The following is a 14,997-nucleotide window of genomic DNA, read 5'->3' as shown; positions in this document are numbered from 1 at the left end:
ATATTTAACTTTTAGCTGAAACACTAATTAATGAATATTAAGTCAATTCTGTTAGTTCCACACACATTGTCTCTTAGTTCATAGGTTTGATATTGATACTAGTTATAAAGAACCCTGAGACAAATGTTAATTTTAGTTTTATGCTGCGGGGTGCTAAGAAAATGGATGTTCATAATTTGGACACCCTTTATTTAAACCATGCAAAGTGTTTTGACCCAGCCCCCTAAAAGAATCGGAATCGAGAATCGTTTGGAAGTGGAATTGAAATAAGGAACTGGAATCGGAACCGGAATAGATCAAATTCAAACGATGCCCAACCCTAGCTCTTACCCATCATGAGTTGTGTCTTGCCTCACACCTTGGCAGTGAGACCTTTTTGTATGTCATCAATTAGGACTGAACCAGCTGATATTCATTTGCACTGACAAGGGGTTGGATTGCTGTTTGAGGATTGATAGATTTTAGGTGTTGTCTTTGCTTTCCATGCCTTTTTGCACCTCCCTTTATGTGTTCAATACTTTTCCCTGTGTCATTTCACATTTTTACACACAGTTTCTGAGATTATTTGTTCTACTTTCTTTGTATGTATGATGTACTTGGGTTGTTCCCAACATCTGGTGAAATTTTCAGGTCAATAGCACCTTTGGAAGTATATTTAGGAAGTAGTAAGTGTTAAATACTTTCAGCTGCTGAATATTAAATCAATTAGTTCAAAAGGTCTTATGACAAGTACACTATATTTTACAAGTGCACTGGTTTGATTAATTTCAGTCAATTTATTTCCTTTATCAGTTTTAAGTTTTTTTTCTTTGATCTTTGTGGGGGTTTCTTTCTTTAATGGCAATGTTCCAACAAGTTGGCCCACGTGTAGAAAAGTTAAGTCTCAGACAGAAACTAAAGTGTGTGTCATTGCACAGGGGTCGAGCTTGGGCAGACGAAGGCAGCAGCCTGGGACCCGACCGGCATGCTCGCGACATAGAGAGTCTGGACCGGTATGCCATGGAGCGCTGGGAGGTTATCCTGCACTTCATGGTGGGTTCTCCCAGTGCTGCTGTCAGTCAGGACCTGGCTCAACTGCTGACTCAAGCAGGCCTCATGAAAAGGTAGGTTGAGAGCTGTTGATGTTGAAAAAGACTGTTCTTTCAGTCAGCCAGGAAATGACTGCCTTCCCCTGTAGTTTTTCGTGTATAATGCGCACCCATGTATAATTCGGACCCCCAAAGGTGACCTCAAAATTCTGGAAAATCCTTCTACCTCTGTATAATGCATTATTACATTGCATGATTTTGCTTCTAACCATATTATCAAAACATGAAGTGCGATTACAATGCATGATTTTGCTTCTACCCATATGATCAAAACATTAAGTGTTATCTGTATTTTGTTGTTGTTGTTTTTTTTTCAAAGAATTATTCTGACGTTAAGCACTTTATTTAAACACCAAATACTTTCTATTTACTTGCTCTTGTTTTTAAATTCACAGCACTACTTTTATTGAGTAAATTAGAAAACACAGTTGTGCTCATGTGTTTGATTACCCAGGCAGAATTTGTAAGATGGCTACAAGTCTTTCAAGAAAACATGAAGGGCCAGGCAAAACACATTTAAATTTTATTTTAAATGGATTCAAATTCAACTGTCAAGCATTTCAGAAAAGCATTATCATTAAACAAAATATAACCATAAATACATTAATGATGGTAGTGTTCAGTCATATTTAAAACAAAATAAAATAAAAAAATATCCATCCAGTCAAAAAGTTTTCACAAATTCTGCTACGATATGTAAACTTATGAGCACAACTGTACACATATGCAGTCATGCGTACCCCTGTCATATTGGAATGAAAGTGTAGGCTACACCTTTTTCATAACCTCTAGGTGGCAGAGGCAAATTGGAATGAAAGTGTACAGCTTTTTCATAACGTCTAGATGGATGCATACATTTATAAAATGTGGAAGTTCCTCCCCCCCCCCCATATTCCCCTATACCTATGTATAATGCGGACTATTGACTTTTGACATTTTTTTTGGGGGGGGGGGGGGGTGCTTGTTATACACGGGAAATTATGGTATTTGGATTAACTGTGAATGTTTATGAAATACATATATATAATTGGAAGAGTAAATCTTTTCTCTTGACAGTTGCACATCTATAAAATTGGTAAAAACCTAATGTTGTTTGTCAATATTATTCAATTAATTAGTCTCATCATTCTCAAGGCCAAGTAGATTTACTTGGCTTTTAAAACCGCCGATCTCATGATACAGTGGGCCAAAAAAAACCGAGTCAGCCAACCAATTGTGCAAGTTCTCCCACTTAAAAAGATGAGCGAGGCCTGTAATTTTCATCATAGGTATACCTCACCAATGAGAGACAAAATGAGAGAAAACAACTTAGCAAAGTATGGTGGAAAATAAGTATCTGATGAATAACTAAAGTGCATCTCAGTACTTTGTTATATACCCTTTGTTGGCAATGACAGAGGTAAAATGTTTTCAGTAAGTCTTCACAAGGTTTTCACACACTGTTGCTGGTATTTTTCCCCATTCCTCCATGCTGATTTCCTCTAGAACAGTGATGTTTTGGAGCTGTCGCTGGGCAACATAGACTTTCAACTCCCTCCAAAGATTTTCTATGGGGGTGAAATCTGGAGACTGGCTCGGCCACTCCAGGACCTTGTAATGCTTCTTACAAAGACATTCTCCCATTGCCCGGGCAGTGTGTTTAGGTTCATTGTCATGCTGAAAGACCCAGCCACGTTTCATCTTCAATGCTCATGCTGATGGAAGGAGGTTTTCACTCGAAATATCACGATACATGGCCCCATTCATTCTTTCCATTACACGGATCAGTAGTCCTGGTCCCGTTTCAGAAAAACAGCCCCAAAGCATGATGTTTCCACCCCCATGCTTCACAGTCGGTATGGTGTTCTTTGGATGCAACTCGGCATTCTTTTTCCTCCAAACACGACAAGTTGAGTTTTTACCAAAAAGTTCTATTTTGGTTTCATCGGACCATATGACATTCTCCCAATCCGCTTCTGGATCATCCAAATGCTCTCTAGCAAACTTCAGATTGGCCTGGACATGTACTGGCTTAAGCAGGGGGAAACGTCTGGCACTGCAGGATTTGAGTCCCTGGCGGCGTAGTGTGTTACTGATGGTAGCCTTTGTTACTTTGGTCCCAGCTCTCTGCAGGTCATTCACTAGGTGTGGTTCTGGGATTTTCGTTCACTGTTCTTGTGATCATTTTTACCCCACGGGGTGAGATCTTGCGCGGAGCCCCAGATCGAGGGAGATTATCAGTGGTCTTGTATGTCGTCCATTTTCTAATCATTGCTCCCACAGTTGATTTCTTCACACCAAACTGCTTACCTTTTGCAGATTTAGTCTTCCCAGCCTGGCTCAGGACTACAATTTTGTTTCTGGTGTCCCTTGACAGCTCTTTGGTCTTGGCCCAAGTTTGGTGCCATTAATACAGGTAACGAGTGGAAGACAGAGGAGCCTCTTAAAGAAGTTACAGGTCTGTGAGACCCAGAAATCTTGTGTCTTTGTCGGTGACCTAATGCTTATTTTCCACCATAATTAAACTATCTGGGCCAAGTACCTTTTTTGACAAAATAAAATGTAAACACATGAATAAATATAAAGATGCATTTCTCCATTATGTTTTAAAACAGTAAATACTGTGATAATGTTGCCTTCAATATTTTACAGTGAGGCAGGCGAGGCCCCCTCCATCACCTCTGCCGGCTTCCAGTTCCTTCTGCTGGACACAGCCTCCCAATTGTGGTATTTCACCCTGCAGTACCTCAAAACTGCTCAGGTACTCCCATAACGTCCATGTTGACCTTTACTACTAACGAATATAGATGAGCTATCTGCCACTGTGTCTTGAAAGGCTGTCATTTTTCTGATTAGCAGACACACAGGTGGAGAGGACACTGCAGTAATATGAGGGCCTACAAGAACTGGCTGATATAAATGACTGTTGTTCTAATGACCAGTTGTAGGACTGGCTTCCTGATGGCACTCATACAATAGCAGGGGAAAGAATTCAGTCTGAATAAGCAGTCATTTCCCAGGCAAGTCCAAAAAGAAAAAGGCTTAAATTTGAGACTTTAAATTGTTGGCAGACTCAATCGGACACAATTGACCATTGCTGACAAGACTCATTTAAATATAATCACTCAGTTACCCTCCACTTTTAGCAAAGGTGGGAAATGAATGTCGAGGAACAATGCCCCAAGCTTTGAATTTCAAGTTAAACCTTGCACAGTGCAATGCAAGGCAGTCATTATCATCAGAGTAAATTTACATGCATGAAGCCCAAGAAGTACAGAAAGTGTCACAGGCTGTTCTTTCACTAGCCAGCTTGGCTGTTAGTTGCCTAACAACCATGGCCGATGCTGGCACTGAATAGTTTCTTGTTTGGGAATGGTATATTTTAAGCTTTTTAGCGACCTATGGGGAGTTGATTCGATCACTTTTAAATAGCCATCATGTGCTAGAAGCGTGTGCATACCCGCCAATCCAAAACATGATTTGAAAACGACGACGTTGTTTGATTACCCACATTTATGGCGAATAGCTAAATATTATCCAATTATCCAAGATGGCGCCTACCAGTGTGGTCGCCTCGGTAACGCGCTCTTTAGTATTGTCTTTGTTTTTGTGTTTTTCGTCCGTCTTTGGAGACCTTACACGACTCACTTACACAAGGGGAGACCTGCTAACCATCAAGGAGGCTACTCCGGACTTTCTGTCACCAACTTTCGAAAATCCGCTCAGTTTTTTCCCCGAGTTACTCACCGGAGCGGCGTCCGCGGTTTTCGGCGCATGGATGCGGAAGCGGCGCCACAGAGGAAAACGAGCCGGCATTCAGGTGAAACTCCGCAAGAGAGGACACAGATTGGCGTTCCCGTCGATCCACCTCGCGAATGTACGCTCCCTACCCAACAAAATGGACGAGCTTCATCTTCTGTTAAAGACCAGTAAAGACTTCGGACGTTCCGCGGCCATGTGCTTCACGGAGACCTGGCTTTGCGACGCTGTACCCGATGGCGCCGTCACGCTTCCCGGCTTCAACATTCATTGAGCGGACCGCGACATGGAATCATCAGGGAAAACAAAGGGCGGCGGGATATGCCTCCATATAAACGAAAAATGGTGTACGGACGTCACGGTGCTCAGCACACACTGCAGCCCCCATTTGGAGTTGCTGTTTTTGAACTGTAAACCATTTTACTCGCCACGTGAGTTTGCATCGTTTATACTGGCTGGAGTCTATATTACACCGCAAGCTAACATGAACGCCGCATTGCTAACGCTCGCCGAACAAGTCAACGAAATTGAAAAAAAACACCCGTACTCACCCCTCATTATTCTCGGGGACTTTAACAAAGCTAAACTCAACCACGAACTCCCTAAATACAAGCAGGACATCGACTGTCCTACCAGGGAAAATAATACTTTAGACCACTGCTACACTACGGTAAAAAACGCATACCGTGCTATACCTCGTGCAGCCCTGGGCTCGTCTGATCACTGCTTAATTCACTTAATACCGACGTACAAGCAAGAACTTAAATGTGCGAAGCCAACAGTGAAAACAGTCAAAAAGTGGACCAATGAAGCCAAGATGGAACTTCAAAGCTGTTTAGACTGCACAGACTGGCGTGTCTTTGAAAATTCAGCTGGCAGCCTGGATGAATATACGGACACTGTCACATCCTATATCAGTTTCTGTGAAGAGGTTTGTGTACCAACAAAATCATTTCGGACATTCAACAACAACAAGCCGTGGTTCACTGCTAAACTTAAGCAGCTTCGCCAAGCTAAGGAAGATGCATATCAGAGCGGGGACAGGGCCCTGTATAATCGAGCTAGAAACCAGCTTACTAAAGAAATTAACATTGCAAAGAGGATCTATGCAGCAAAGTTGGAAAAACAGTTTAGCGCGAATGACTCAAAAACAGTCTGGCGTGCGTTCCAATCGCTGACTAATTACAAGCGACGATCCCCCCAAGCTGAGAACAATAGCATACTAGCCAACGACTTGAATACCTTCTATTGCAGATTTGAAAAGGGCAGTTTCACTCCACACACCCACCCGGCCGCACCCGCGACCACAACCGCACCTCTGACTTCTGCGTTAATCATCCATGAACAGGATGTGAGACGCATCTTCAAACAACAAAGCGGCAGGACCGGACCATGTGTCCCCATCCTGCCTCAAAGTCTGCGCGGACCAGCTCGCTCCAGCCTTCACTCAGATCTTTAACAGATCTTTGGAAATATGCGAAGTTCCATCCTGTTTCAAACGCTCCACCATCATTCCAGTCCCCAAGAAACCTGCAATCTCTGTTCTGAATGACTACAGGCCTGTCGCTTTGACATCTGTGGTCATGAAGTCCTTTGAACGTCTCGTGCTGGACCACCTCAAGAGTGTCACAGGTCCCCTGCTGCACCCCCTGCAGTTTGCCTACCAAGCGAACAGGTCTGCGGATGATGCAGTCAACATGGGACTGCACCTCAGCGAACCCGACTGTCAAGCTCCTGAAGTTTGCAGATGACACCACTGTCATCGGCCTCATCAAGGACTGTGACGAGTCTGCATATCGACAAGAAGCGGAGCGGCTGGAGCTGTGGTGCGGCCGACACAACCTGGAGCTGAACATGCTCAAGACGGTAGAGATGATCGTGGACTTCAGGAGGCATCCTTCGCCACAGCTGCCCCTCACGTTGTCCAGCTGCCTTGTGTCAACCGTCGAGACCTTCAAGTTCCTGGGAATTACAATCTCTCAGGACCTGAAGTGGGAGACCAACATCAACTCCGTCCTCAAAAAGGCCCAGCAGAGGATGTACTTCCTGCGGCTTCTGAGAAAGCACGGCCTGCCACCGGAGCTGCTGAGACAGTTCTACACAGCGGTCATCGAATCAGTCCTGTGTTCTTCCATCACAGTCTGGTTTGGTGCTGCTACAAAAAAGGACAAACTCCGACTGCAACGGACAATCAAAACTGCTGAAAGGATTGTCGGTACCCCCCTACCCACCATTGAGGACTTGCACGCTGCCAGAACTAAGACAAGGGCGTGCAAAATCCTCTCGGACCGTCTGCACCCCGGTCACCAGCTCTTCCAGCTCCTTCCCTCAGGTAGGCGCTACCGATCAACGCAAACTAGAACTAGTAGACATTCCAACAGCTTCTTCCCTCTTGCGATCAACTTCTTAAACACCTAACCTATAATTCGATTACAACAAGCTGGAAATTTTTTTGACTTGAGTTCGTTGTCACCAATTATGTATTACTCGTGCACTCACCGGCATTACCAGATAACTATTAACCCTTTATTGCTCAGTGACTGTTTTTTGTCAATGTCTTTATGTCCCCAAAGTGTTCTGTAAATTGACTCTCTGTTGTACTAGAGCGGCTCCAACTACCGGAGACAAATTCCTTGTGTATTTTGGACATACTTGGCAAATAAAGATGATTCTGATTCTGATTCTGATTATGAAGCACAAGAATCATTCAGAATCAGCCCCTCTTCACTACTTTCTCGAAACAATGTGGATGATAGTTCTATCTGGATAATTAAGATAGAGGGAAACTGCAAAGGATGAATACAATACATTCTTTTCAATTCAAAACAATTACCAAAATAATTGACACGGACATTGTGTTTGGTAACATTTGAACATTCTTCTCTGTCAAACAAGTCATACTGTGAACAAATGGCAAAGGTGTAATCTGAAAGCCATTGAGTTTTTAACATTTTGATTCATCACACTACTGTAAGAAGAAGGTCAATTGAACTAATTTAAAAAGTTAAATAGATAAAACACTTATCATAGATGCAGTGCATGGTGAAGCAGGACTATAGGTACACACATCATCATACTTCTGGTGTATATTCTCCTTCTCCTCCTCCTCCACGCCCTTTATTGAGAGAAGTCCTTGTTTGGAATAAATGTCATTGAAAAAAAAACCCGTCAGAGACATGTTTTCCCTGAAATCGTTATAACCTCAGAGCCATTGGACTGTAGACGTTCCACTGTAAATATTACAGTATCGCATCATATCAGGAACATGGAGCCCTCTTAATATACGTGGGCCAGTGGAACAGTAATAAACCCAATAATAACCTAATAATAATGAATTGTTTTTCATAATTTTTTTATAAATTTTCACGAGTTGTAGTTTGAATACTTGAGTTAAAAAAAAATTAAAAAAAATAAAAAGGGTTTTCTTTCCATTTTGGAAATGAAGTCATGGTTGGATGCCCATCAGAGAAACAGAGAGCTGTGTGGTAGAATTTCTTGCTTTGGATGGGAACCACCACTAAACATTTTCAAAAGGTTGCAAAATGTGTATGGGGAAGCTACAATTGGCTACAGCACAGTTAAAAAGTGGGTATCCAGGATCAAAGTCGAAGAACCAGAGCCTGCGTTGATTGGCCTCTGTGACAAGAAAAGGAGCTTGTGAAGTCGTCGTTTCCTTTGGCTATGAAATACAAGGCTTGCATACAAGCGCTTGTTCATTGATGGACAGTAGGTGTTGAAAAAAAGGGACATTATATTGAAATAAGTAGCAAGGAAATCCCCACTTTTTGGGCTTTATTTCTTTGCGTACATTGCCTTTCGATTGCAATAAAGGTAGAGGAAAATTGGGCTTAGTACTTTTTGACTGCCCCTTGTAGATCAGTTACAGATAACTACAAAGACATTTCGCCGAGTTACAAATGTAAGATATCTGAGAATTGACATGTAAATATCTTGAATTAAGGTGAATATATAATATATAATATATATAAAGATATCTTTAACTGCAGTTATGACTGGTCAGAATCAATTTGTAGATATCTGGAACTGCAGTTTGAGATATAGTTGCAGATATCTGTAATTCATGTAGCAGATATCTGCAAATGAATTGTAGACAGTGTTGCCGCAGTCACCTCGGAAAATTAACTTACTTTACCGATGACCTGATCTTAAAAATAACTTACTTTACTCATTACTTGATTTAAAAACTACCTCACCTATGAGATATCAAATGAGGGGGGAAAAAATCCAGAAAATCACATTGTCTGATTTTTAAAGAATTTATGAGCAAATTATGGTGGAAAATACAGTATAGGAAATAATTTTGAACTCGATGGGAAGAATGTAGTTGCGGATATTTGAAATGTTCTTTTTGATCAAAACTGAATGACAGATATTAGCAATGCATATCAAGTCTAGCTGTTAAAGCTGGAATCCGCAACTTTCTTTTGTTAAAAAAAAAAAGTATAGTTTCACCCAAGCCAATACTACAGGAGATCACAAACTGTTGATTAAGCATGTCCGCTCAGCTAACATAGTGCTGTATTCTTCAATTGTTTATTTTGTTATATTTCGCGAATTCCCGCGCCGGCCCAGTTGGTGGCGCACCGAAAATGACGTAGAAGGAAATAACGGCACGAAGATTAGGCATTTTGCCGAGCAATGGCCGGAGCGTAGTTCTAAAACGCTCACTGAAAATATTATTTTGCGTTTCTGTCGCATGAAATAAGTCATACAATAATTACGATGTAAACGAAAACCCCCAAAAATTGCCCCAAATCAACAAAAGCGAAAAGCGCCGATTATAGCTTTAAATGTTAAAAAGGGCTTGTCATAGAGATGATGTAAGATAAATATATGTGCTAGATAGATAGATGTGGCTATTCATGATTTAAAATGGATGATGTCTGTCTTGTTTTCTCTTGTAGTCAAGAGGGATGGGCCTGGTGGAAATATTGTCATTCTTGTTCCAGCTCAGTTTCTCAACATTGGGCAGAGTGAGTGGATAGTAATTAACCTTTGTGTGCTTGCGCACGTGTGAGCTTGTGCCTGTGCGTGCTAAACTGTATGTTGTCAGTTTCTTGCTTGGTTTGACTTTTTTTGTTCTTATTGAGGATGTGTTTTTGTTGGCCTCAGGATTACTCAGTGGAGGGCATGAGTGAGTCATTACTCACATTTCTGCAGCACCTCCGGGAGTTTGGACTGGTCTTCCAAAGGAAGGTAGGCACTGAGAGGGAGAGGAGGGGTTGTGTTTACACTCCCTTCCAGAAATGTTCCTTATATGAGAGGTGACATAATGACCCTCACGGGTAAGCCAATTTATTGCTGCAGTAAAACAGCACCGGCTTCCATCAAGTCTGGCTGCATCACCTCTGGAATGTAAACTCCTAATTCATGACAGAAGAAAAAAAATGCATCTGTATGGTTATATCCAATTATTATTATGAAAGAAGTATAGAAATGTAAGGATGTTGGCTGAGCAATTTGCTTACCAGAATTGGAGTGATTTAAATAATCAACATATTGTATCTTTAAGCAATAAATAATAGGTTGAACTCCTTTGAATTTACCATATTTACTCAGCTAAACTTCATTATTATTATGATTATTGTCTTTTCTATTAACACAATCCCACTGACTATACTACCTGTGTGACCCTTAAGTCTGCTGCTTCATATTTAACCCAATTTCAGCTCATAATTCGTATATACTATACTAATACTGTACGCTGTCCTCTAAATTTGGCACAACTGTATTAAAAATTCATACCTTGACAAAAATAACTACAAGTTAATTGTTTTGGATGACCACAGTGTATCCAGTCCGGCATCCATTTTTAATGATACTGTACATGTATAATTATGTACCATGAAGTTGTGAAAAACCAAAAATCTATAAGGTTCCAATTATATGGTCATCTGTTTTCCCTGACTTGATTGATTTTTGCTTTCTTACATGTACTGTACGTGTTTATATGTTTATATAGTTGTAATTTGCAATCGTGTTCGAGCGCCGTTTCATATACTTTTACAACCTTATGGAGCTACAATGAAAGGGGGATTTTGATTGAGTGCTACGCAACACAACTGCCAATGACAATGAGTTATTAAGGGTTGATTTAACAATTGGTAAACAACTCTTGACAGCTTCAATCAAAACTTTGTTGCACCTTATTATTGGATGTAATTAAGAGTGCAGCTGTACCGAATGAAATTAGTGTATATACTGTATGTATTAGAAGTGCAATCACCTCAGGTTGCGTTAGTGCTAACACTGATGTGAAGGGTTGTGTGCAATGCTTGTACAAACATTTCTGCAAAATTCCCAACTTTATTGTGAGGCAAGATGAGTTTCGCATACTTACTCAGGATTACTTTGGTAAATATGCAGTGGCACACTGTCAGGTTGTTGGGCAGGATTAATTAGTGTGGCAGGAACCACATACACAAAGAAACTGTCGAGCCCTGACACTATTTTCTCACTGCTTAGTTTTTAAATTATTATTATTATTTATTTATTATGTTTTGTTTTTTGTTTTTTTACATTATGCGTTGTGTAGGTTTTGTGTGACTTAATACATACAATACCGGTATATTTGGAAATCTTGTATTAGAAACTGCCCGAAAACTGTGTTGTTATTTTTTCTCATTTCTAGAGAAAGTCAAGGCGGTACTATCCCACCAGATTGGCCATTAGTCTGGCTGCGGGAGTCACGAGCAGCTCTTCTTCCCTTTCCTCCTCTTCTAACTTGGGCTCCACTCCTGGTACTGGAGATGCTGGCTTCATTGTGGTTGAAACAAATTATCGCATCTACGCCTACACAAGTATGCCTGAAAACTCATTTTGCCCTGGTTTACAGTACCATCTGATGACAGAATGATTAGGGAATACTGGCAAGGCAATGTTTTGCATAGCATTCATAGATATTCTTGAGTTAATATCTGATCCTAGCGAATAGGCCTGCTTCGCTCTGTGTAAATTACAACTACAATGTATTGTAATGTATTCACTTGTTATGTTCCTTTTGTTTTCTTGTTTCTTTTTTCTTTTTTGCTACACTTGAAATGAATACATATTTGCATTTACTGTGTGCCCCTCCCAGACTCAGAGCTCCAGGTTTCTCTGGTAGCGCTCTTCAGTGAAATGTTGTATCGGTTTCCTAATGTGGTGGTGGCTCAGGTCACAAGAGAGTCGGTGCAGCAGGCTATCGCAAATGGCATCACTGCGCAGCAGGTATACCCGAGCACTACTTAAACAGAGGGGACATTGGTGAGAGTGATATGATATAGATAGACACCTTCTCACCAAAGCGGTTTTGTTCAACTTGCCACTGTAATTTTTAGAATCATTAAACCCTAATGTGGTTTGCGTTTCCATTGCTGACTGTATCGATCGAAACAGCCATTGCAGGAAGCACAACAATTAAGGACATTCGTCACGTTCTTTTGGTGGCACGGTTGTTACAATAAAAGGTTCTTTTACTAAAAGGCATTTTAATTTGTTGTGCTGTTCCTGTTGTTGCACTGAAATGACAAATATCTGTTGACCAAACAACAGACTGGCTAGCTCCTCCTTTGAGGAAACATTCAGTTGCCAATCCAAATTTAAAAAAAAAAAAAAAAAAAAAGCATGCCAACAACTTTAGTCATTGGAAAAGAAAAAAAAATTGTGCATACTGATATCAACCAAAACTGCTCTTCTTGTACATACAAAAGTGACTATGGATGGAGCCAGAACACTGCCATTAAAGTTCAGCATTCAAAATACATTTTGACATTCTAAAAAAAGAATGACGCTGAAACAAGTATTGGCACTGAAAAAGATACAAATATTTTTTTTCTTATTATGATTTTAAAAGTTTGTTTTACAGCTTTTTACCTCGTTTATTGTTTTCTTTAGTCGTTTTCCCCCAGTGTTTTGGCCCGTAGTACTCGCTGTCCACTGCCATTAATTAGATTTGTGGTGATTGTGATTTTTCTTTGAACTGTGTGATTTCATCCGTATAAATGTTTGACTATAGCCAGCAAGCTCCAATAGCTACTGTTCCCTTGGAGATCAAACCAGCATTCAGGGTTGCTGTTCTTGCCTAGTTATAGCTACACTGGTGCAGTTGTCGGCCTTGTGAGTTTATTTTATCTCTGACAAAACTGCCAATTGTAAACATTTGGAAAAGATTCACCAATTTCTAATAGTGCAAGTTAGAGCTGTGCGATAAAACGCTAGACAGTATATCGCAACACTGCAACACTACTACACTAGTGACTGTTAGAATACAATGATTTACAAATCCTTTCCAACCTACAGTATACTTAGTGGAATACAAAGGGAAGCTATTTAATGTTTGAACTGATTAACTGTCAGGCATGTTTTTTTTTTTACAAATATTCACTCATTTTGAATGTGATGTCTGCAACGTGTTCCAAAAAAGCTGGGATATGGCCACGTTTACCACTATTTTAAATGACTTTTCATTTTCACAACACAATAAGCATTTGGGAAGTGGAGACCCTAATTGTTGAAGCTTTGTAGGTTGAATTCTTTCCTATTCTTGCTTGATGTACAACTTCAGTTGCTCAACAGTCTGGGGTTTCTTATTTTGTGCTTCATAATCCACCACACATTTTCAGTGGGAGACGGATCTGGACTGCTGGCAGGCCACTTTATTACTTGCACTCTTTTACTACTAAGACACGCTGTTGAAACACACGCAGAATTAGGTTTGGCATTGTCTTGCTGAAATCAGCACGGGTGTCCCTGAAAAAAGAAGTTGCTTGGATGGCACGATGTTGCTCCACCTGTATGTACGTTTCAGCATTAATGGTACCTTCACATAGGTGCAAGTTACCCATGCCATGGACACTAACACACCTCCATACCATTACATATGCTGGCTTTTGTACTTTGTGCTGATAACAATCCGCATAATAATAACAATAATAATAAAGCATTACACTTTTTACACGCTTTTCTAGGCACTCAAAGACACTTTACAATTTTACGTATTATTTATTCCCTCCACAGCCACACCTGGTGGTGGTAAGCTACTTGTGTAGCCACAGCTGCCCGGGACAGTCTGACGGAAGCGTAGCTGCCATTCTGGGCCTATGGCTCCTCTGAACACCATCAAACATCCAACCAAATTTATTCGTAGGCCTTGTGGGTTAAGTGTCTTGCCCAGGGACACAACGATGACAAAAACAATGTGAAATGTGGACTTGTCAGACCACAGCACACTTTTCCACTTTGCGTCAGTCCAGCTCAGATGAGCTCGGGCCCGGAGAAGCTGGTGGCGTTTCTGGGTGTTGTTAATATATGGGTTTCGCTTTGCACGGCAGAGTTTTAACTTGCATTTGTAGATGTAGCGACGAACTGTATCAACTGACAACTGTTTTCTGAAGTGTTCCTGAGCCCACATGCAATATCGTTAACACAATGATTCCTCTTTTTAATGCAGCGCCACCTGAGGGATCGAAGGTCATCGGCTTTCAATGTTGATTTTTGACCGCACATCTTACGTGAAGAGAATTCTCTGGATTCTATGAATCTTTTGACGATATAATGGACCATAGATGATGAAACCCCTAAATTCCTTGTCATTGTACGTTGAGACGTTGTGAACCTCGCCCCCCATCTTTGGTTGTGAACAACTGAGCCTTTCAGGGATGCTCCTTTTTCGGGCTGGCACTATCCAATCTTTATAGAATCTATTATCCTATCAATATTTTGTCGAGTACTCAAGTAATCACCACAATGTTTTTCACTGGTTCAACAGTGCGTCCGTTTGTAACAAAAGTCTGTGATGGTTCCAGGTATTGTAAATTGGTTCCGGGCGGCGCAAATAATGCTTTTATGAACATTTCTTTTATTGCCTCGAGGCCGAAATTTTTGCATCGACCAATTTTTTTGGGTCGACTTATTTGCTTGTGAATGACTGAGTAATTCAGGGAAGCTCCTTTTCTACCCAATCATGGCACCCACCTGTTCCCAATGAGCCTGTTCACCTGTGGGATGTTCCAAACAGGTGTTTGATGAGCATTCCTCAACTTTCTCAGTCTTTTTTTGCCAACTGTCCCAGCTTTTTGGGAACGTGTTCCAGCCATAAAATTCTAAGTTAATGATTATTTGCTAAAAAAAAACTTTGATCAGTTTGAACATTAAATAACTTGTCATTGTA

The 14,997-nt window shown here is 40.8% G+C and overlaps 1 protein-coding gene across 2 annotated transcripts in view; it reads left to right on the top strand.

The window, feature by feature from the left end:
• gtf2h4 (general transcription factor IIH, polypeptide 4) overlaps positions 1-14,997 on the top strand; it is a 41,081-nt gene that overhangs the window by 9,900 nt on the left and 16,184 nt on the right. For both annotated transcript variants that reach the window (XM_061665161.1, XM_061665160.1), the window contains exons 5-10: positions 918-1,103; positions 3,720-3,828; positions 9,752-9,820; positions 9,960-10,043; positions 11,479-11,647; positions 11,926-12,056. In XM_061665161.1, coding sequence (XP_061521145.1) covers positions 918-1,103; positions 3,720-3,828; positions 9,752-9,820; positions 9,960-10,043; positions 11,479-11,647; positions 11,926-12,056 — 748 coding nt within the window. The remainder of the gene's footprint in view (positions 1-917; positions 1,104-3,719; positions 3,829-9,751; positions 9,821-9,959; positions 10,044-11,478; positions 11,648-11,925; positions 12,057-14,997) is intronic.

Source organism: Phycodurus eques, chromosome 20 (assembly GCF_024500275.1).
Source record: "Phycodurus eques isolate BA_2022a chromosome 20, UOR_Pequ_1.1, whole genome shotgun sequence".
NCBI classification, from domain to species: domain Eukaryota; kingdom Metazoa; phylum Chordata; class Actinopteri; order Syngnathiformes; family Syngnathidae; genus Phycodurus; species Phycodurus eques.
The sequence above is the reverse complement of the archived record's forward strand: the minus strand, read 5'-3'. Positions and strand labels throughout refer to the sequence as shown.